The following is a 17,910-nucleotide window of genomic DNA, read 5'->3' on the forward strand; positions in this document are numbered from 1 at the left end:
CCTACAGCGCCACGCGCCACGAGGGGCGGGCCGGCCCCTGAGTGGCGCGCGCACCACGCCGACTCTCGCGTCGGGCGACTGAGCTAGGCCCGCCCCACTTCCGACGCCGCCTTCAGTTCAGGTTCCGGGGCGCCGCGGAGCTCCAGGCCTGTGGCTCTCCCGCGGCGCTCCTCGGTCTCAGGGCCGCGCGCCCTGCGGCGGCCGGGATGGAGGAGGCCGGAGCGGCGGTGGCCACGGCTGGGGAGGCCGAACTGAACTTGTCCCGCCTCAGTGTGCCCCCCGAGACCCTGGAGACCGAACTGGAGTTGCGGGGCGAGGAGCGGCGCGGCGCCCGGGAAGCGCTGCTGCGGTTGCTGCTGCCGCACAACCGTCTGGTGTCGCTGCCGCGGGCGCTGGGCAGCGGCTTCCCGCACCTCCAGCTGTTGGACGTGAGCGGCAATGCGTTGACTGCGCTGGGGCCGGAGCTGCTGGCTCTGCGCGGCCTGCGCACGCTGCTGGCCAAGAACAACCGGCTCGGCGGGCCCGGCGCGCTGCCCAAAGGCCTGGCCCAGTCGCCGCTGTGCCGCAGCCTGCAGGTGCTCAACCTCAGCGGGAACTGCTTCCAGGAGGTGCCCTCCTCGCTGCTGGAGCTGCGCGCGCTGCAGACCCTCAGTCTGGGCGGCAACCAGCTGCAGAGCATCCCCGCGGAGATCGAGAACTTGCAGAGGTGAGGGCGCTCCGTCTTCCTTCGCTGCCTGAGGGCAGGGAGGCCCGGCCGCGTGCGGGAGCAGGGTCTCGGCGCTCTGCAAACTGGCGTCAGACTCTCGCTGTTACTCGGTGGCACTGACTGCTGCGCTGCCATCTCTAGGAGTTTAGTGCAGGTCTGTTAGGATCGTGTGTGTGTGACAGTGTTTGGCATGCTTTGGCAGTGTTTGGCTTGCGTGTGTTTCCCCGACGCAGATTTCCTAGACAGTTTCTGGGTCCGAGGGAGTAATCCGTACGGAGCAGGTACTCAGTGAGATGCAAGGAAAGTCGAGGTGGGAAAGTCCTTGCTCAGAAGTCTCTGGTGATGTTGCACGCCCATGGACCAGTTTGTGCCTTTCAGCACGACACACTGGGTTCTCTGATCTGACCCTTGCTTTGAGCTTTTTCTGCACCTTCTTCTCAGAAATAGTACCAGCAGTGTTACATGGGAAATTAAGTGAGCCTTCACTTTGCCAGCACTAAAGAGGTTTTGAATGGAAGCACTGCCTCTGTGATTGTTTGGAATGTTGCCTGCGCTTGGCAAACTCCTGTTCATCCTTCAGAACCAGTCTCAAGGGTCTTCATTGTTTCCTTTCTTTGCTGCTTCCTGGGTAGCAGTTATTTCCTGAACTGTCTTCTCTGTAGCCTCCTTTTATTGCTTCTTGGACAGCAGTTGTTGCCTAAACAGTTCTATGTATCATTCATTTTGCCACTGCATGCACTTTTATTGATTATAATTTCTTACGTGCAGGTTTGTCTGCTGTACTATTAGCAGATGTATGTTGAATTAAGTGGCAGAAGGAAGCAGAGAAACATTTTTCAGTTTTATACTCCATTTCTTATTACTGATAATCAGCTTCCTAAAGGAAGTAAGAAATAGAACAAGAGCAAATGTATTGTTCAGAGTGAAAAGAATATGTCTTACATCTATAAAATATTTACACATCCTTTATTGAATTTTCTTAGATAACAGAATGTTAGACTTACTTGGAAGTGACCTCAGAGTTAAGTGTAGTGAAAAGAACGTTAGTCAGAGAATGCTACCCCTTGATTTCCAGCCCTCCGTTGGCAAGTCACTTAGCATATCTTGATTATAGCTTTCCAATCTGTAAGTGAGGTGTTTGGACAAGATGTCCTATGATTTACCTGCCAAGTGTCAGACACTGTCCTAGGTGCTAGAGATACAGTGGTAAATACGTTTTTGCCAACATGAAGCTAACTAACAGAAGAGATCCTAAACATATAAGCATAAACCTCATTATTTAATAACAATTGTTAAAAGTTCTGTGACATATGGAGTGTCTTGGAATGAAATAACAGGCTCTTAGTGAACAAATAACATTTGGATTGAGCTTTTGAAGGAAGAGTAGGAATTACCTAGGAGAGAATGGGGCGGAACACCCACGTAGAGAGGACAGAGCTTGTGAAAGAGGCAACGAAGAACTACAGGCCAAGACTTTTGAAAGAAAATATTATATTAGAGCATAGGAAGGAAATGACAGGGACAGTGGCAAACGCAAAGTTGGACCAGATCCCAGGCCATGTCAGATCTTGAAGCTGTGTTACAGTTTTGAGTTTTATTCTAAGTACACATGAGAGTTTTGAGTTTTGAATATCTGTCCCATTACCATGCAATATTGGAATGGGGAGGGAGTGGAGAAAAACGAGGTAGTAGAGAGATGAGAAGAGATTGTTGAGGACCGATTAGGAGGCCATTCTAGTGGAAGGAGAAGTGATGGTAGCTACCTGGTGTGATACTAGGAGGTACGCTAAGAAATAGAAGGCTTCGGGAGAGATTTAAAGTTAAAACTGACAGGGTTAGTTTATTCTAATTTTGATGTTATTCAAGTCCAGCCTTCTCACTTGAATTTAAATTTTCTTAAGAGCAAATATTATTTCCATCACACAGAGGGAAAGGTGGGGAAAAATCTCATTTATAATTCAGTCCCTGTTGTACTCTTTAATTCCCACAAGAACACGGTGAGATAAGAGAAGGAAACCTCTGAAAGGTTAAGTTAAAAGATCAGAAAGTCAGTGAGTTGTGGACTGGATTTGACTTCTGGATCTCTGACCCCAAGCCCATGAATTTTCCAGTGACGAGAGTAGAGCTGGAAACTAATTCTTTTGATTCCTGCTTTGTTGCGTATGTGAGGCAGAGGTTTGGTTGAAACTGGTCTTCTGAATGACCTCATTTTCTGGGCATATAATTGTGTGGTTGCTCATTGTATCCTTGACTTCAATAGTGTATGGGTTCTTTTATGTCACTATTTTCATTTTTCAGTTGTATGTTCCATCTCTTTTTACAGAGGAATCAGTAGAAGACTGCTCCATATATAAACTCTGGTTGAGGGTGGCCAAAGGGATGTGTAGAAATACACTGCTAGAAGTAGAAACTTCAGCAGTGACCTGATTTCCCCTTCTTTCTAGAGATGAGGAAACTGAGATTTAGTGTCAGCCACTGGCTTGAGGCCACACAGTGAGATATATGTAGTTCAACCAATCTTCAGTGGCTACTTACCACTCAGTTCTAAAATGATGTTTTAAAACTTCAAAAATGTAGAGGTGGAAGTTCAGTCATTTAAACCATTAGGAATTTGCCCAAGAACACCATTTTCTCTTTAAATATATGTGGACTCCCTAGACCTGGTTGGTAACCCTGATATGTATAGTATACTCTTCCATTTTTTTTTTTTAAAGCCAGGTCAGGTGTATTTGGGCATTGAGAAAATACCTGCCCTCTTTAACAGCAGGGCAGGTATGTTTAGAAATAATGCAAAATATATGGTCCATATAAATGTCTCCTTCTCTACCTTACATCATTCCAGGTAGAAGTATCAGATACTCTTTAATTGGCATGAATGACTTACTGGATATAGTCGGATGTCTTCATGTTTATTTTCTGTGCCTTGCTGACCCTTTTCTGCGTCTTGTTGATTGAATAAGCCCCTGATCCTTTTCTGTTGCAGCAAAATCTTTAAAAATGGCTTCAAAAATCAGTTTTGAAGTATAAGTGATAAGTAGTTGCTGAACTCTTATTTTTATGATTAACTTCATTCCCCTAGGCTATCAGTGTGAACCATGAGGTTATGGGTATATATTTTTTCTACATATATCCATATATATATCCTCTGTATCCTCTTAGAATAGCATAACTTGTTTTTATAGTGGTGAAATAGGTGCAGTTTATATTTGACCGTTTCATCTGATCTCTTACCTTTTATTCCACTCAATTAGCTCAGCCACTAATGGAGGAAGAGTTTACTCAATTGAATAACAGTCGTCTCTTGAGAGGAACCTTTCCTGGCCACCCTTTCAAGACTATCACTTGTATCAACCATATGCCTCTTTTTCTTATAGCACTTAATGATTTCTGGCATAGTAGATAAGCATTATTTGGTTATCTTTTTTTTTTTTTTTCTCAGTGGAATGTACTGGAATGTAGAATGTTCTTTAATATCAAGAACTTTGTTTTAATTACACTGACTTCCCTGGAATGGTCTCAGGCACATGATATGGTCTAGTTCATATTTGTTGATTAATTACTTCCTTGTGTTTCGGTTCTTCAACTGAATTCTCTTCTTCTGTGTTAAAGATGTGCTTATTGTCCAGTAAAAAAAAAAAAAAGAAATCCCTCTTCTCCAACTACAGGTAACCTCTTTTCTCCCATTTAGGTAGTCTGAAAGCATAGTCCAGCTGAAATCATAACCCTTTTGGGCAGTCTTTCCTGGGAAATCAGAACTGTTGTGTCCTTTCCTTATTTCTCTACCTTTTAAACTTCTGTATAATTTATGGGTTGTCCCCTTATTTTGGCATTTTAATCACTATCCATTCTTTTGTCCTTGTTTTATGTTTAATTACAATACTGTGTAACTTGGTGTGTTATGTCTGCCTACCTTTAAGCTCCCTGGAGATTATATTATTTCTCTAAGACTATTCTAGCAAATTCTAAGTAAAACATTTGATGAAATATGTTCATTGTAAGAGAGATATTGTCCAGCTTTTGTTTACTTTTTTGTTTTTGTTCATTTAAATTTGCAGTTTAGAGTGTTTATATCTTGGAGGAAACTTCATCAAAGAAATTCCACCAGAATTAGCAAATTTGCCTTCTCTAACTTATTTGGTATTGTGTGACAACAAAATCCAAAGTGTGCCTCCTCAACTATCACAGTGAGTAGTTCCTGATAGTTTATATGTAGCAATAGATCTGTGCTTATGAATTATTGTCTTGCCTTCATCCACATGTTTTATATAAGAAAAGAATCAGGTGTTTTTGGGGTAAATAACACATGAGAATTACAGTTCTCTGAAGCTTGCTGTGAATTCGAATATTTATTTTTAATGTTTATTTTTTAAAAAGATATATTTACTTATGTGTACAAGAACTGAGGTACAGGCCAGAGGTGTGGAGAGTGAGAGGATTCACCAGAGACAGATTGGGAAGCAGAACAGGCAGGTTGACTAAAATACACTGCTGAGGGGAGCAGCGGGTAGGTCAGGCGAGGTCTGCCACGCCACGTGGGTCACCTTGCTGGCTAGGGATCGAGCTCATGCAGCAGTGGATGCAGATAACATCATAGTACTGTGCTTTATAAAATCTATGGCACCACCAGGGAGGGCCCTATTTTTAATGTTAATTTTAAATGTTCTGATTTATTCCTCAAAATATTTGTAATTAAAAAGAGTTAATTTGCATAAATTTCCCCTGGTTATATGGAATCTCAGAGATTTTATAATCAATGTGAATCATTCCTGTCCTAATGAGGTGACAATGTGAAGAATTTAGAGTCCTGCTATATTTGAAAGCTTTCCTTTTTTAGGTATCTGAAAGAGAAAACATATTTAAAAAATCTTTTAATCTAGTATTTGTAAAGTCTGTAATAACTTAATACTCGCTATATTATGAACAAAGTCCTTCATAACATCTAAAAATCTGTACTCAGTTTCAGCAGCTTTTATTTTACATCAGCAAATTTTTATTTTAATCTTACTTAATTACTCATTCTTATGTGGAAATCAAGTTTTTCACTTAAGGTTTCTTGGTAGCTATCTTGCTTACTGCCCTTATTTTTGTATTGCCATTATTCATTCTAGGATGCATTCCCTTCGTTCCCTCAGTCTTCATAATAACTTGTTGACTTATCTGCCTCGAGAGATCCTCAACCTTATTCATTTGGAAGAATTGAGTTTGCGAGGAAATCCACTGGTTGTTCGTTTTGTTAGAGATTTAACCTATGATCCTCCAACTCTCCTGGAATTAGCTGCACGGACCATTAAAATTCGAAATATTTCATATACTCCTTATGATCTCCCTGGGAATCTTCTTAGATACTTGAGTTTAGCCAGCAATTGCCCAAATCCAAAGTGTGGAGGTAAGTTAATTCCATTTCTTTGTTTCCAATTTATTTACCTAATTTTTAAATTTACCATTTAAGTTTTGCTTTAATTATCTTTTTTTAGAGAAAGAACGCATGTTTCCCTCATCCTTTTATCACTTTTATCAGAAAGTAAGACATTTTACCCTCTCTAATCTGCCTGTGGGCCTCCCCCCAAGCTCTACAAGATATCTTTAAAGAGTATAATTTGAAATGTATGAGATTGACTAAATGTGTACCAGTTTCAAAATGGACCCTGGAATTTTACAGATCCTTTTATTTTGGGTCCTTAGTAAGTTTTTTAGAAAATCCAACCTAATGAGAGCACAGAAAAGTTTTTACTGTAGTGTTAAATAGGTGCTAAGGAAATGCTGCATAATGATGAATAGAGCCAGGTGAGATTTTCCTTTAATGACTCCTTATATTTTAAAATTGTTAGACATTTAAATAGAAAGAAAATAATGTAAGTACCTCTTTTTAAAAAAGAGACAATAGCACTGGGCTTTTGCTAGTCACTTACTCTTAGAGACAGAGGTTGCTGTATTAAGCCAAGTTAAAGGAGCTTTTCCTTTCCAAAGTTGACTTTAACTGTAGCAAGGGACACCACTCACCAAGGCCTTTCAGGCTTCATAGATTATATTGAGTCTCTACTTTTCTAGAAATGGACCCCTGCAAGAATATTTTCTTCCTTAAATGGTTTCTTTCTTATTTAATATAAGGATGTGTTATTTATCTTAGGAACAAAAACACTTTAAAACTACTAATTTAAAAGTTAAGATAGTATTTAAAATGAACTGTTACTGTTTTCACCCTTCAGACTTGTTAGTTATTAAACTCTAAACAAAAGCAGTATCTTTTGTGAGATACTTGGTTTTTGTATAATCTGTGTGTTTATAGATGACAAGATAGTATTGTGCTGTTTTGGCTCATGGTAACTCTATAATGCTTTGTTTTATTATTCCTGACTGTTTTCAGGAAATGAGTACTTTTTTGGAGATTTTTGTTCACAGTAACATACCATAAATTTCGCTTTGAAGACTATGATTTATACATGCTATGGAATCAAATCATTCAGAAGTTAATAGGAAAATATCAGGAAAAAAATAGAAATTACGATTTCTCTTTTGCCTGGACCATATCTTTTAAATTTTTGTCCCTTATGTGATATATGCACAAGACTTGGTGCTAGAGGAAATTTAGGTATTCGCATAGAAACTGAGGTTCCTCTCCAGAGAAATGTTGGGATCCACAGTTCTAAATATCCCAGTTTTACTGCAACCATTGTGATAGCCCCATGGCTAGAGACATGTGGTATCTTTTTTTGGAGCACCTAGCACTACAAGGCACAATCACCTCTGTTTTTCTCCTCATATCTAGCTGTGTTTTTACTTAACTGAAATCCATAGTTCATGAGCACTAAATTCAGAATTAAAAGAGCTGAATCCTAGCTGAATGTAAGAATATTGTTATTCAATATGAGACTCAAGTAAAATCATTAGTGAAACCAGAGGAATTTTAAGATGGCATGTTGGTTTTAATTTTTCCTTTCTAGTACATAAGAACAGGAATACAAAAAATTACTCTCAAGTTTTGTATATAACAATTACTTTAAGATCATTTTTAAAGAAATTTTGGGGGTGTCTGTTTTTTGACTTCTGTTTTTCTGTGTTTAATACCATATAGTAGCTTGGGGATGAAGGGAGGGCAGTTAGGTACCTTACAGTCACCATCAACCACTCACTGAGAGAAAACGCACTACCTAAATTGTGCCTTTTTAGTGCAAGCTGCCTTTAACATGAGTCTCTTGGCCTTCTCTTTTCACTCAGATTGTCATCCCTGATACCTTCCAATATTTCTATAAATAGCTATAGAACAACTATTACTGCTTCTAAGAGTCACAAAAGAATACTATGATATTTCTTCAGAATGCTGGAAAAAGAATTTTAAAACAATAACTCTATTATTTGGTTAATGATTACTGTATGCCTATTTCTTCTTTTCTCCAGGAGTCTATTTTGACTGCTGTGTCCGACAAATTAAATTTGTGGACTTCTGTGGGAAGTACCGCCTCCCTCTGATGCACTACTTGTGTTCTCCAGAATGCTCTTCCCCCTGTAGTTCTGCCTCTCACAGCTCCACATCCCAGAGCGAGTCTGACTCGGAGGATGAAGCCAGTGTTGCTGCACACAGAATGCAGAAGGTTCTTCTTGGTTAAGAAGGGTATAGGGTGGTATGAAATAACAAAGACTGAGCAAAGGTGACTAGACAAAAAAAGACTTTGAAGTTCACTAGAAACCTTATTTTCATTTTATGAATGTTCATGAAAGAGAGAGAGATGATATAAGAGTTTGTATCTCATCTACTTAGTAGGAATGAGTCCCCTTCTACATTTGGATTCTTCAAATATAATTCACTATAAATGACGGTTTCAATTTGGGCTATTTGCAGTTGTCACTCACATTTTGCGTGAATCACAGCAGAATGAAACTTTCTGAAGAACATTGCTATAATAAGCCACAAGTGGTGTAACCTGTGACAGTTGAGATATAGACAGCAATGATGAAAGCTGTAATTGTCACCAGAGTGACAGTTGGTATCGGTGGAACACTACACCACAGTGGGAGTAGCCCTCCCTTCTTGCATTGCCCGGCAGTCTAGAGCTATTCAAATAAACCCATGTGTAGTTACGTAATACCTAAACCTCTTTGACCTACTAGCTGATAAAGTTTGGGTAGAACTTTTATGTGGAATTTTAAAACTCTTCAGTTCTGCTCCTTTGTTCCACATGATTGTTGTTACTCTTGCATCATCCAGCAAGAACTGTTTAGTGCCTTAATCTTAGCAAGGATGTAGAAATTTATTCAAGAAACTATGCAGACAATTTAAAATATGCTTTAACAGAAAAAGGTAAACAGTTGCATTTCTGACATCGTAGCTCCTGGCCATTGTTAACTCATTTTCTAATTTAAAGATTAAATGATCTTCTATCAGTGATTCACTTTTACACTTAATGGGAGGCCCAAGTGTTGATCAGGCTGTCATAATCATTTTGGACAGAAAATGTCAGACTTCTTTTGATAGAAAAATGTAAACCAGAGAAGTTTCTTTGTATCTTGCTTTAAAGGAGTGAGAAAATATTTTTTAAAATTTTGACAGTAGAATATGACTTTGCCTCTGTGATCTGCACTATAATTTTCTGTACTTTTAAAAGAAAAACTTCAAAAACACTTTTGCTCAAAAAATTGGGGGCAGCAGTCACTGCATTTGTACACAGTAGAACAATTTTTAAAACTAGTTAAAATCGTGGTCTACATTTGAAAATAATGTTGGTAAAATATAAAAAATTACTAATTTTACCTTTAAAGTATAGCAGAAAAATATTTTAACAGATTGAAGTCAATTGAAATGACCAATTTTTATTAACTTATGTGCAATAAAAATTGAATGAAGATACAGCTATAACTTGGTATTATAAAAGGAACTACACAACACATACTAGTAATTAACCGATAGTAGTGTAGCGGTTGTTAGTATTACTTACACAGTGATACACATACACAGGTCAGAAATGCATTGATTGGGCCGTCAGATAATCTCCCTTTTCTCTTCCCAGCATTCGTGACTGCACATTCCATTTCTGAAAGCTAATCATTGTATAATAGTGGCGTGTACATTTGTTGTTTTTTCTTATATGTTATTTTTTATTTTAGGAGAAAATATACTGTAGGGTAGTTTGGAGTTTATTGATTATATGTTAATTCATGAAACACCATGAGAGTTTCATGACTGCAGTTGTGAAGCGCTGCTATGGAGTGAATCCCTTCACCTTGTTATAATGTAGTATGAGTCTTTTTTCCTTTTGACTGAGAAATTTTTATGTCTATAAAAGTAATCTTGTATGTTTTTACTGCCTAGCAAAGTAGTACTTGGGTAATTATGGAAGTAATAAAAAATATTTGTTTACTTCTCCACTTGAGCCAGTGAGATGCACACTATAAAATCGTGAAAGGTAAAGAGGACTTAGGCCGGCCCTAATGTTTGATGAGTGACTTAGTTTAGATACATAAAATATTTTCATAGAAGTAACTAATATCTTCACAGTAAAGTACTCAAATTGATAGGAAAAAATTTTTATGACCCAAATGCTTTAGTTTACTTTTTAATTCATTACTAGCTTGATCTAGGTAATCTGCTAAAAGTTAGTCTTTGTAAAATAAATGGGCGGTTATGTAAATATAGTCATTAACCTTGCACACTTTTCTTCAGCTCCCCAGAAAAAAGGTGTACTGATTTATCAGTAAAAGGTGTAAATAGGTCCAATCCACAATGTAGCCTTTGCCATTTAGTGTAGTTATATACTACACATGGAGCAAAATGTCTTTCAGTGTCTAGAAAAATGTTTGTTATGGTTCTCTGTATGTACATTTGAAAATCTGTGATAAGTGTGCAACTCTGGTGACTTTTTCTTTAATTTATGTTTAGCTGTTTTGGTTTTTTTACCTTTGATCTAACCCTTTACAAGAGCTGCTAATAATTGTGTTTTTTTGCCCTACCCTTTTTTCATAATGAACAATCATAGACACTAACTCAAAGGATACAAGGGACTTGATAATCTAGAAAACAGATGATCGGCTCCCAAATCATTTAGCTATGCATTTAAAATCATAGTCTGTATCTACAGCTTCTAAGTCACATGTTTGTGTTTAAACTACAGTGAACATGTTCTTAATAGTGTTCCACTTGGACAGTTTTAGTGACTGAAGCTTCTGTGGATAAAAATACTTAACAAAAGTATTAATGTGTTATAATGGAATTCTTTAGTGCTGATATCTTTTTTTTTTTTTTTAGTGCTGATATCTTAATTGAGATAGGTACATTCCTAAAATCCAGTTCTCTTAGTGTCTTCACATTGAATTGGTGTGAGATAATGCTAGGGTTTTAGGAAATAGGGAGAATATAATGCTTGCTTCCATGGTGCCAGGGACTGGCTAACGTAAGGGCAAGCTAGTCAGGGTTCTCATTTTTTCCCTGCGTGTGAATAGTGAAGGTGGATCTGAGGGCCATGTTCATATTTCACTTCTAAAGGTATGACATAGGGATCTCTAATTCTAGAATTCTTGATATTGGAACTTTGTTACTGAATTTAAAAGTAAAGACTTGCATTATAAACTGTACCTCAAATTTGAAAACAGTTTGTGTTAGTGTAGGTTAAAGTTAAAGACAGTCCATGTAAGTGGTGTGTAATACTGCAGACTGGTTCTACCACAAATCTAAATATTAACTTTAAACAAAAAAAGAAAAGGGAAAGGCAGGTGCTGGAATGCTTAATGAAGGAAATCCTTAAAGCAAAAATGGGCAGGAAAAAGAGAAGAAACCAGACATCTAGGGACATCCCTGACTCAAGAAAGCCTGCTGGTAACAAATTGCTTTAAAATTAAGTGGCCCTTTGACTACCAAAACCATCTGAATTTACTCACTTTCTGCTATTGGGAGATTGTCCACATTTCTCCATATGAAGGGCCAGTATGTAATAGGATTTTCTGATAGTCAACTTTGTTCTTTCTAAAGGAAGAAAGTAATACCTCATTAACCTGGAACTTGTGGTTAATGTTTACTGCTTCATTATGTAAAGAAGAAAAATGACTAAGCAAATAATTAGTATAAGTGAAATCGACCTTTTAAAAGTATTTTAGCAATAGCTATACAATAGCTAAATAGTCATTCTAAATAGTTGTTATAGTTATTCTAAATAATAAGGCTATACAAAACAGTTATATGTATATATAAATTAGTTAAGCTGCATTTATTGAGAACTACCTAATTTTTACCTAAGTTAACCTTTTCATTCAAGGTAGCAATTTTAGTAAGTCAGTATAAATGTTACAACATATTTAATCCAAAATAATGAGCTTTCAGGTTGTGCTGGGTGTTTAACAGTAGTTGGTTTTAGGCTGTGTAGGTTTTATAGGCAATGTGATCTGTAATACAAAGTTCTCATTTCCTCACACAGAAAAATACTTGAGCTACACTACCTGTATTAAGCATTATCCTTTGCGTAACATTAATCTCTAGTAGTATCTAATTTAATATTTCATTTTATTCTAATCTTGTTAAAGGTAGCTATGTCTTCAGTTGTGCTCAGAGTATATGTGCCTTACATCCTTCACTCTAGACCCAAAGTTTGGACATCTGTGTGACTTATTAAATATAAAGTTGATTGTGACCATTTGACTTGAGAAACAAAGACTGTGATTTGAGGGCGTCCTTGGTCTAAAACAGATCTATGTGTTTAGGGCTTCTGAAGAAGGAACCCCAGTCATGCATGCTGTCACAGAAGATCAAAGCCATAAAAATCAAGGTCCCCTGAAGTAAAATCACAAAAAGATATGTCTTTTTTATATTATATTATAAAAGAAATTTATCTTTTACTAGTGAAGGATGATAGAGAAGTTCCTAAGCATCTTCATGTTAAAAGCATCATATAAAAATTTTGCTGTAGGCCTAGCATATTTTTCCACTTATTTTCTTTGTAAAACTAGACTATAGGGAGTATGTTTTAATATTTTCCCATGTAAGTACATTTTTTTTCCTATCATTGGCCCATATTTGCTAATAATTAATGTAGAAAAGAACAATACACTAGCAAACATTATGTATCATTGAACACACAGGGTTACATTGATTTGGGTGCTACTATACTAGATTTTACCTAGCATTGGTCAGTCTCAGTGTAGTATTTGACACAGTATTTGACCTAAAAATTTTTAAGATTTTGTAGTTTTGAAGGTTATATATATGCCAGCATACTAGACAGCCATGATGGAGAAACTATGCATTCATCAGAACTTAATTTCTTCCTGTGGCTCTAAATAAATTGGATAAAATATTTTATTCTAAATTCCAGTTAGGGAAAGAAACTGGGATAAGATTAATACTACAGTTGCTGCACATGTTACTACAATAATGTTATTTGGTTAATCTGTCTGTAACTGATGTTTAAGAGAAATTTTTCACTTCACTTGACATTGATGTGTTAGAAAAAGAATATTAATCTTAACAATCACTTTATGCTATCATGAAGAAACCATGATATTTGTGAGATTTGATATCATGATATCAAGCCATGATGCCATGAGATTTGTTGCACTTCTGAGCCCACTCTCTATTCATCAGAAACAATAACATAATTGGAGAATTATTTTAAGTAACCAGTATTTTAACGTTTTATAAAATTTGGGACTTTACAGTATCAATAAAGAATATTGAGTATGTGCTTTTTACTATGATCATATTACTTTTTATTATCTAATTTCTTTATTTTCTGTATTTTAAAATATTTTGAATTAGGAATATCTATGTGGGTATATCAGCATTTAAAATTTAATGGTAACCATAAATGTAACTCAGCAGTTAAACTTTATTTTCAGGACAAGATATAGTTCATTGTATCAAATTTATGTATTACCCTGTACTGGTAAATGTTCTAAAAATATTTAAGCTACTTCAATTCTAGTATCTCTTCCTCCTTGCATCCTAGAAATGCAAAAGAATATGATCTTATATTAACAAACCATCTGTGAATTTTGCCTTATCAAACATTGTGCCTTATTTTCTTAAAAGTGTTTTGTTGGAATATGATTCTGTTTTCTGCAAAAGTAACAGTATTTTAGTTTCAATTGACTTTTACCCAAAAAAAAAAACCTAAAATCATTACAATGTTGGTATTTGCCTGATTATCTGCTATATCATTGCTCACTTGTATTTTAAATTTTTTCAGTACATCAATAGATAAATTAAGCTTGTATTAGTATTTATACTCTGTACTAGATCCAAGGGGTGAAAGATGAAGTAGATCTGGCTCCTTACTAGCCTTTCCTCTGCTCTATAGTCTTCACAGATTTATGGATATATGCTCTAATAAACTGGTGAGTTTCTTTGCTTGCTAATGTCAGTTACTTCTGTGTTTAGTCCAAAAAGCAAACAATTTTTAACCCAAAGCAGTATACTTCTTTAAGTAAGCATGTTGTTACAGTACTATGTATTATTGTCATTTGGTTCCCTAGAACACCTGACATTTTTCTAAATTCCAGAATTTGGAAGAATGTTGTAGTTTGTTATTAGTTGAAGTAAGAGCAGGTAAAAAAGACATGTTCTTTACATAACAGGTAATATTTCAAATATACTGAGATGAAGAAAACTCAACACTAACCTGGTATATTGCCTAGGTGAGGAACATTTTATCAAATTGCATTCTGGATCTTTTGACCATAGCTAAAAACATGCTAATATCCCAACCAGCAGTTAAGAACAGAATGAATTCATCCTGAAAAGGTAAGAAAATGTAGACATCTACTAGGAGAAGACAATGCAGTTTGTCTATGAGTAAGGATTCTCATACTAGGAAACAAGTTCAATTCAACTACACGTTTTTATAACTTATCCATACTTTGCCCCAGATTCTTTTAAATCTCTCTGTGACACTATTTGATTATTTTACCCCCTAAATCTCTAAAGTCAGTCTCAAGATTTCGATAATACATAGGTTTAAATGGAGAGGTAAATTTGTTCATGGTGCCATCGACACTCATGGGAAAGAAAATATTTTTTGTTGCTTTTACTTTTGAAAGATAAACTAAATAGAAATAGGTGAAGTAAGTTGAACTTGGAAATCAAGTTTATTTTATAACTAGCTGTATACTTTTAATTTTTTGTCATTAATTTTAGCCTCTGTATAACCTTTACAGTGTTATCACATTTTTCACTAACTTTAGGAATGTACAATAATATATGCTCAAACTTCTATTTTTATAGTTCTCAAGTGTTTGTAAGTTCTTGCATCACTCACCACACCCTTTTTAGTCATCTATAGTTAGGTATTTTAATCCTTCCTAAGCCAATGCACACTACCAAGAACAGAGTTAGTGGAGCAATAAGAAGTCACTCCTGAATCTATAATTAAATTCTACCTTTTATATCACTTTCAAGGGTTTATTGTGGTGGATGATAGGTGTCAATGACCTTCTTCAAAATAAATGATCTTAGTTTTTTATTTCTGCTGAGGGCAGCATGTCATGTGTGTAATTGACCAGTGGATAACAATGAATCAGATGTCTATTATATGCCTATGACTGAAGCAATGGGGTAATTTTATAATTACATTTTGAACCCTGTTCTGCCATAAGAATTTCTCTCTCCTTCTAAGTGATCACAAAAACAAAGATTTAGCAGTGAGAGTTTGACATCACACACTTCATTTAAGAGTGATAATATATCCTGTTTTTAAATACCCAAAGATTTTACTTTTTTGACCATTATGAAGTTTAACAGTTACCACAAGAGTAATTCCTAAGGTTCTTATAATTTATGTTAGCCAGATAGCTGTATAGGTAACTTTTAAATGACATGCCAACAGTCATAATGATACTAGTAAGATGAAATGTATTGTGGTTTGAGTGCATATATGAGTGCATATATATGTACTGTTATATTATTTTTATTTTATTTACTTTGACTCCAAAATAGTGTTCCTGATTTCCTCTCAGCACTCTGTGCTTCCAATCCAAAACTCCTCCTACCACTATAAAGTAAGTGCACACAGGCGTCACATTTCTAATAATTGCCAACTTGTATTTATATATTTGTGCAACACCTCTTAGGAAAAAAGGGAGAGAACAGCAGGATCAGTATTCCATTCAGTTAATAAAACATAAATCTGATAATACAAGATGATGTCAAGTTTTGAAAAGTTGTGAGAAGTCTTGCTAGGAAGTTTTCAGCCTTCATACAAAGCAGCAGCAAGTCTCATGTAGTAGAGGAGTTGGTGTATGGGGGGAGGAGGAGGCAAGAGGCTCCCTCACTCACTTGGCTAGGCATTTTGTGGATGTCACAGTGAGGAAGATTTATAATGTAAATTTTTTTTAAAGATTTATTTATTTATGCATACAGAACTGGGGTACAGGCCAGAGGTGCGGGGGCGGTGAGAGGATTCACCAGAGATAACAGGGAGCAGAACAGGCTGATCGACAGAGTCCACTGCTGAAGGGAACAGTGGGCGGGTCAGGAGAGGTCTGCCGGGCCATGTGGGTCATCTCTGGGGCAGATGAGGATGGAACTCATGCTGAAGTGGCTTTAGCTTCTTAGTGCTGTGTTTTAACCCGCTACACCACCATGAAGGGCCATATAATGTAAATTTTTTTAAGTTGCCACGTTATGTATCTACGTGTCGTAAATTGAGCCCAAAGCAAAGATTCACTCTTGTTTTATGTTGTCCTAATGAATTCTCGGGTAATATATCTCTTCAAGATACTTTTCCAGAGAGGAGCTTAAATTGGGTCAAATCAACATTTACATGTAGATAAGTCCAAATTCTTAAGCAGTTCTACATACAGATACCCCATGCGTAGACATCTGTACACCAAAAGACAGAAGTTAGATCATGGTGTACAGAGAACAGAATGTGCCTGTCACTTCATCTAACTCCAGAGAGGAATTTACAAACTGCTGTGGATTATTCTCTCTTTTGAGAGCTAAGAATGCCAATACCATCTTAGAGCAAAGGACCAGCAGTTGATCTGATGTAAAACAGAAGTCTCTCCTCAAGTCAAGATTTAGAAGCATCTAGTTCTCATTAATGAACCGATTACACTGATGAGGGTGATTTTCCTGTATGTGCCCTTTAACCCCAGGCAACCAGAATCTAATCTCTATACAACCATGACCAAGTGCCAAAAAGCGTAGGCAACCATTCATATCCTAACAGACTAACAAATGCAGGTCCCATGAGTTCATGCATTCATAAAATTAGACAGGAGGATGAGATGCAGGAGATACTAGATGCAGATGCTGATTTAAGAAAATTCCTTGGTCAGGTCATTTGAAGACATCCTTTCAACATTGTGTCATTATAAAATTATGACCACTATAAAAAATAACCTTGACTGGGCTGTGTGTCTGGATTTTGTGGGGTTTTTCCAAGTACTTAGTCTCCTCCCACACCATAAAGACATGTGCTGTAGGTTCATTGGTATTTCTCAGTTGTCTCAATATGAATGAATGGGGGGGGGTGCACCCCTTAATGAAAGGGTGTCACATGCAGGGTTGATGTTAGGGTTTTGCACCATGAGCTCCCTCAATAGGTTCCAGTCACCTGCAACTTTGAACTATAGTGGACTGGGAACTGAATGAATGATACAAATTATTGTGTAATATTAACCCTTTTGGTTCATATTCTATGTGTCTGTGACACGTAGACACTGTCTAGGGCAGTGTCTCACCAAGAATCCAGTCCAGGTTTTCCCAAGGACTTTGTGCCAGTCAAACCCTTCATTGCTCAGGTAGAAACTGGTCACAAGGCCCAATAAATCCTCCTGCTCTTTAATTTCACACAACAGTGCAGAGTCTACTCACAACTCAAATAGAAATAAAAAATTACCAGTTCTCCTCCCCAGGCTATTACAGACAAATATGCATGTCCTGGCTCCTTTCTGACCCCCCCATAAATGCGTCAGTAAGGCCTCCTGTGCAACAGCCTTCTGTGAGAGCCCCATGAGGAAGCAGTGAACTTGTTTTACTGCCCCCCACAGAGCTTTCTCACACATTCACTCTCTTCCTGCAACTCTCTACTCTCTTCTTTTATTTAAAAGGAATTTGACCACACTATTCAATACTATTAAGTGCATTTTGTTGTGCAACCAATTTATTTACTTTTCATTTTACATTAACCTCCCCCCATGTCCTTAGTAACATTCAAATTGTACTTATAGGTATAACATGAAAGATTCCAGGCTCCCAGTCCTTGGTTACACAAGGAGATCAC

General features: G+C 37.1%; 1 protein-coding gene across 1 annotated transcript; it reads left to right on the forward strand.

The window, feature by feature from the left end:
* The first annotated feature begins 118 nt into the window (after positions 1 to 118).
* LRRC58 (leucine rich repeat containing 58) lies at positions 119 to 9,408 on the forward strand. The gene is made up of 4 exons (XM_004675182.2): positions 119 to 706; positions 4,762 to 4,890; positions 5,815 to 6,092; positions 8,102 to 9,408. The coding sequence occupies exons 1-4, from the start codon at positions 207 to 209 to the stop codon at positions 8,308 to 8,310; spliced, it is 1,116 nt and encodes a 371-aa protein (XP_004675239.1). The 5' UTR covers positions 119 to 206; the 3' UTR covers positions 8,311 to 9,408.
* Positions 9,409 to 17,910: the final 8,502 nt, after the last annotated feature.

The sequence above is a fragment of the Condylura cristata genome, unplaced genomic scaffold (genome assembly GCF_000260355.1).
Source record: "Condylura cristata isolate star-nosed mole 26May11 unplaced genomic scaffold, ConCri1.0 scaffold00003, whole genome shotgun sequence".
NCBI lineage: Eukaryota > Metazoa > Chordata > Mammalia > Eulipotyphla > Talpidae > Condylura > Condylura cristata.

Bases quoted from the DNA above. Each gene is read 5' to 3' on its own strand.
- LRRC58 (XM_004675182.2), top strand. From the start codon at position 207: ATGGAGGAGGCCGGAGCGGCGGTGGCCACGGCTGGGGAGGCCGAACTG. The intron at 707-4,761 runs GTGAGGGCGCTC...TTAAATTTGCAG, and splicing joins GAGATCGAGAACTTGCAGAG to TTTAGAGTGTTTATATCTTG. The intron at 4,891-5,814 runs GTGAGTAGTTCC...TATTCATTCTAG, and splicing joins GTGCCTCCTCAACTATCACA to GATGCATTCCCTTCGTTCCC.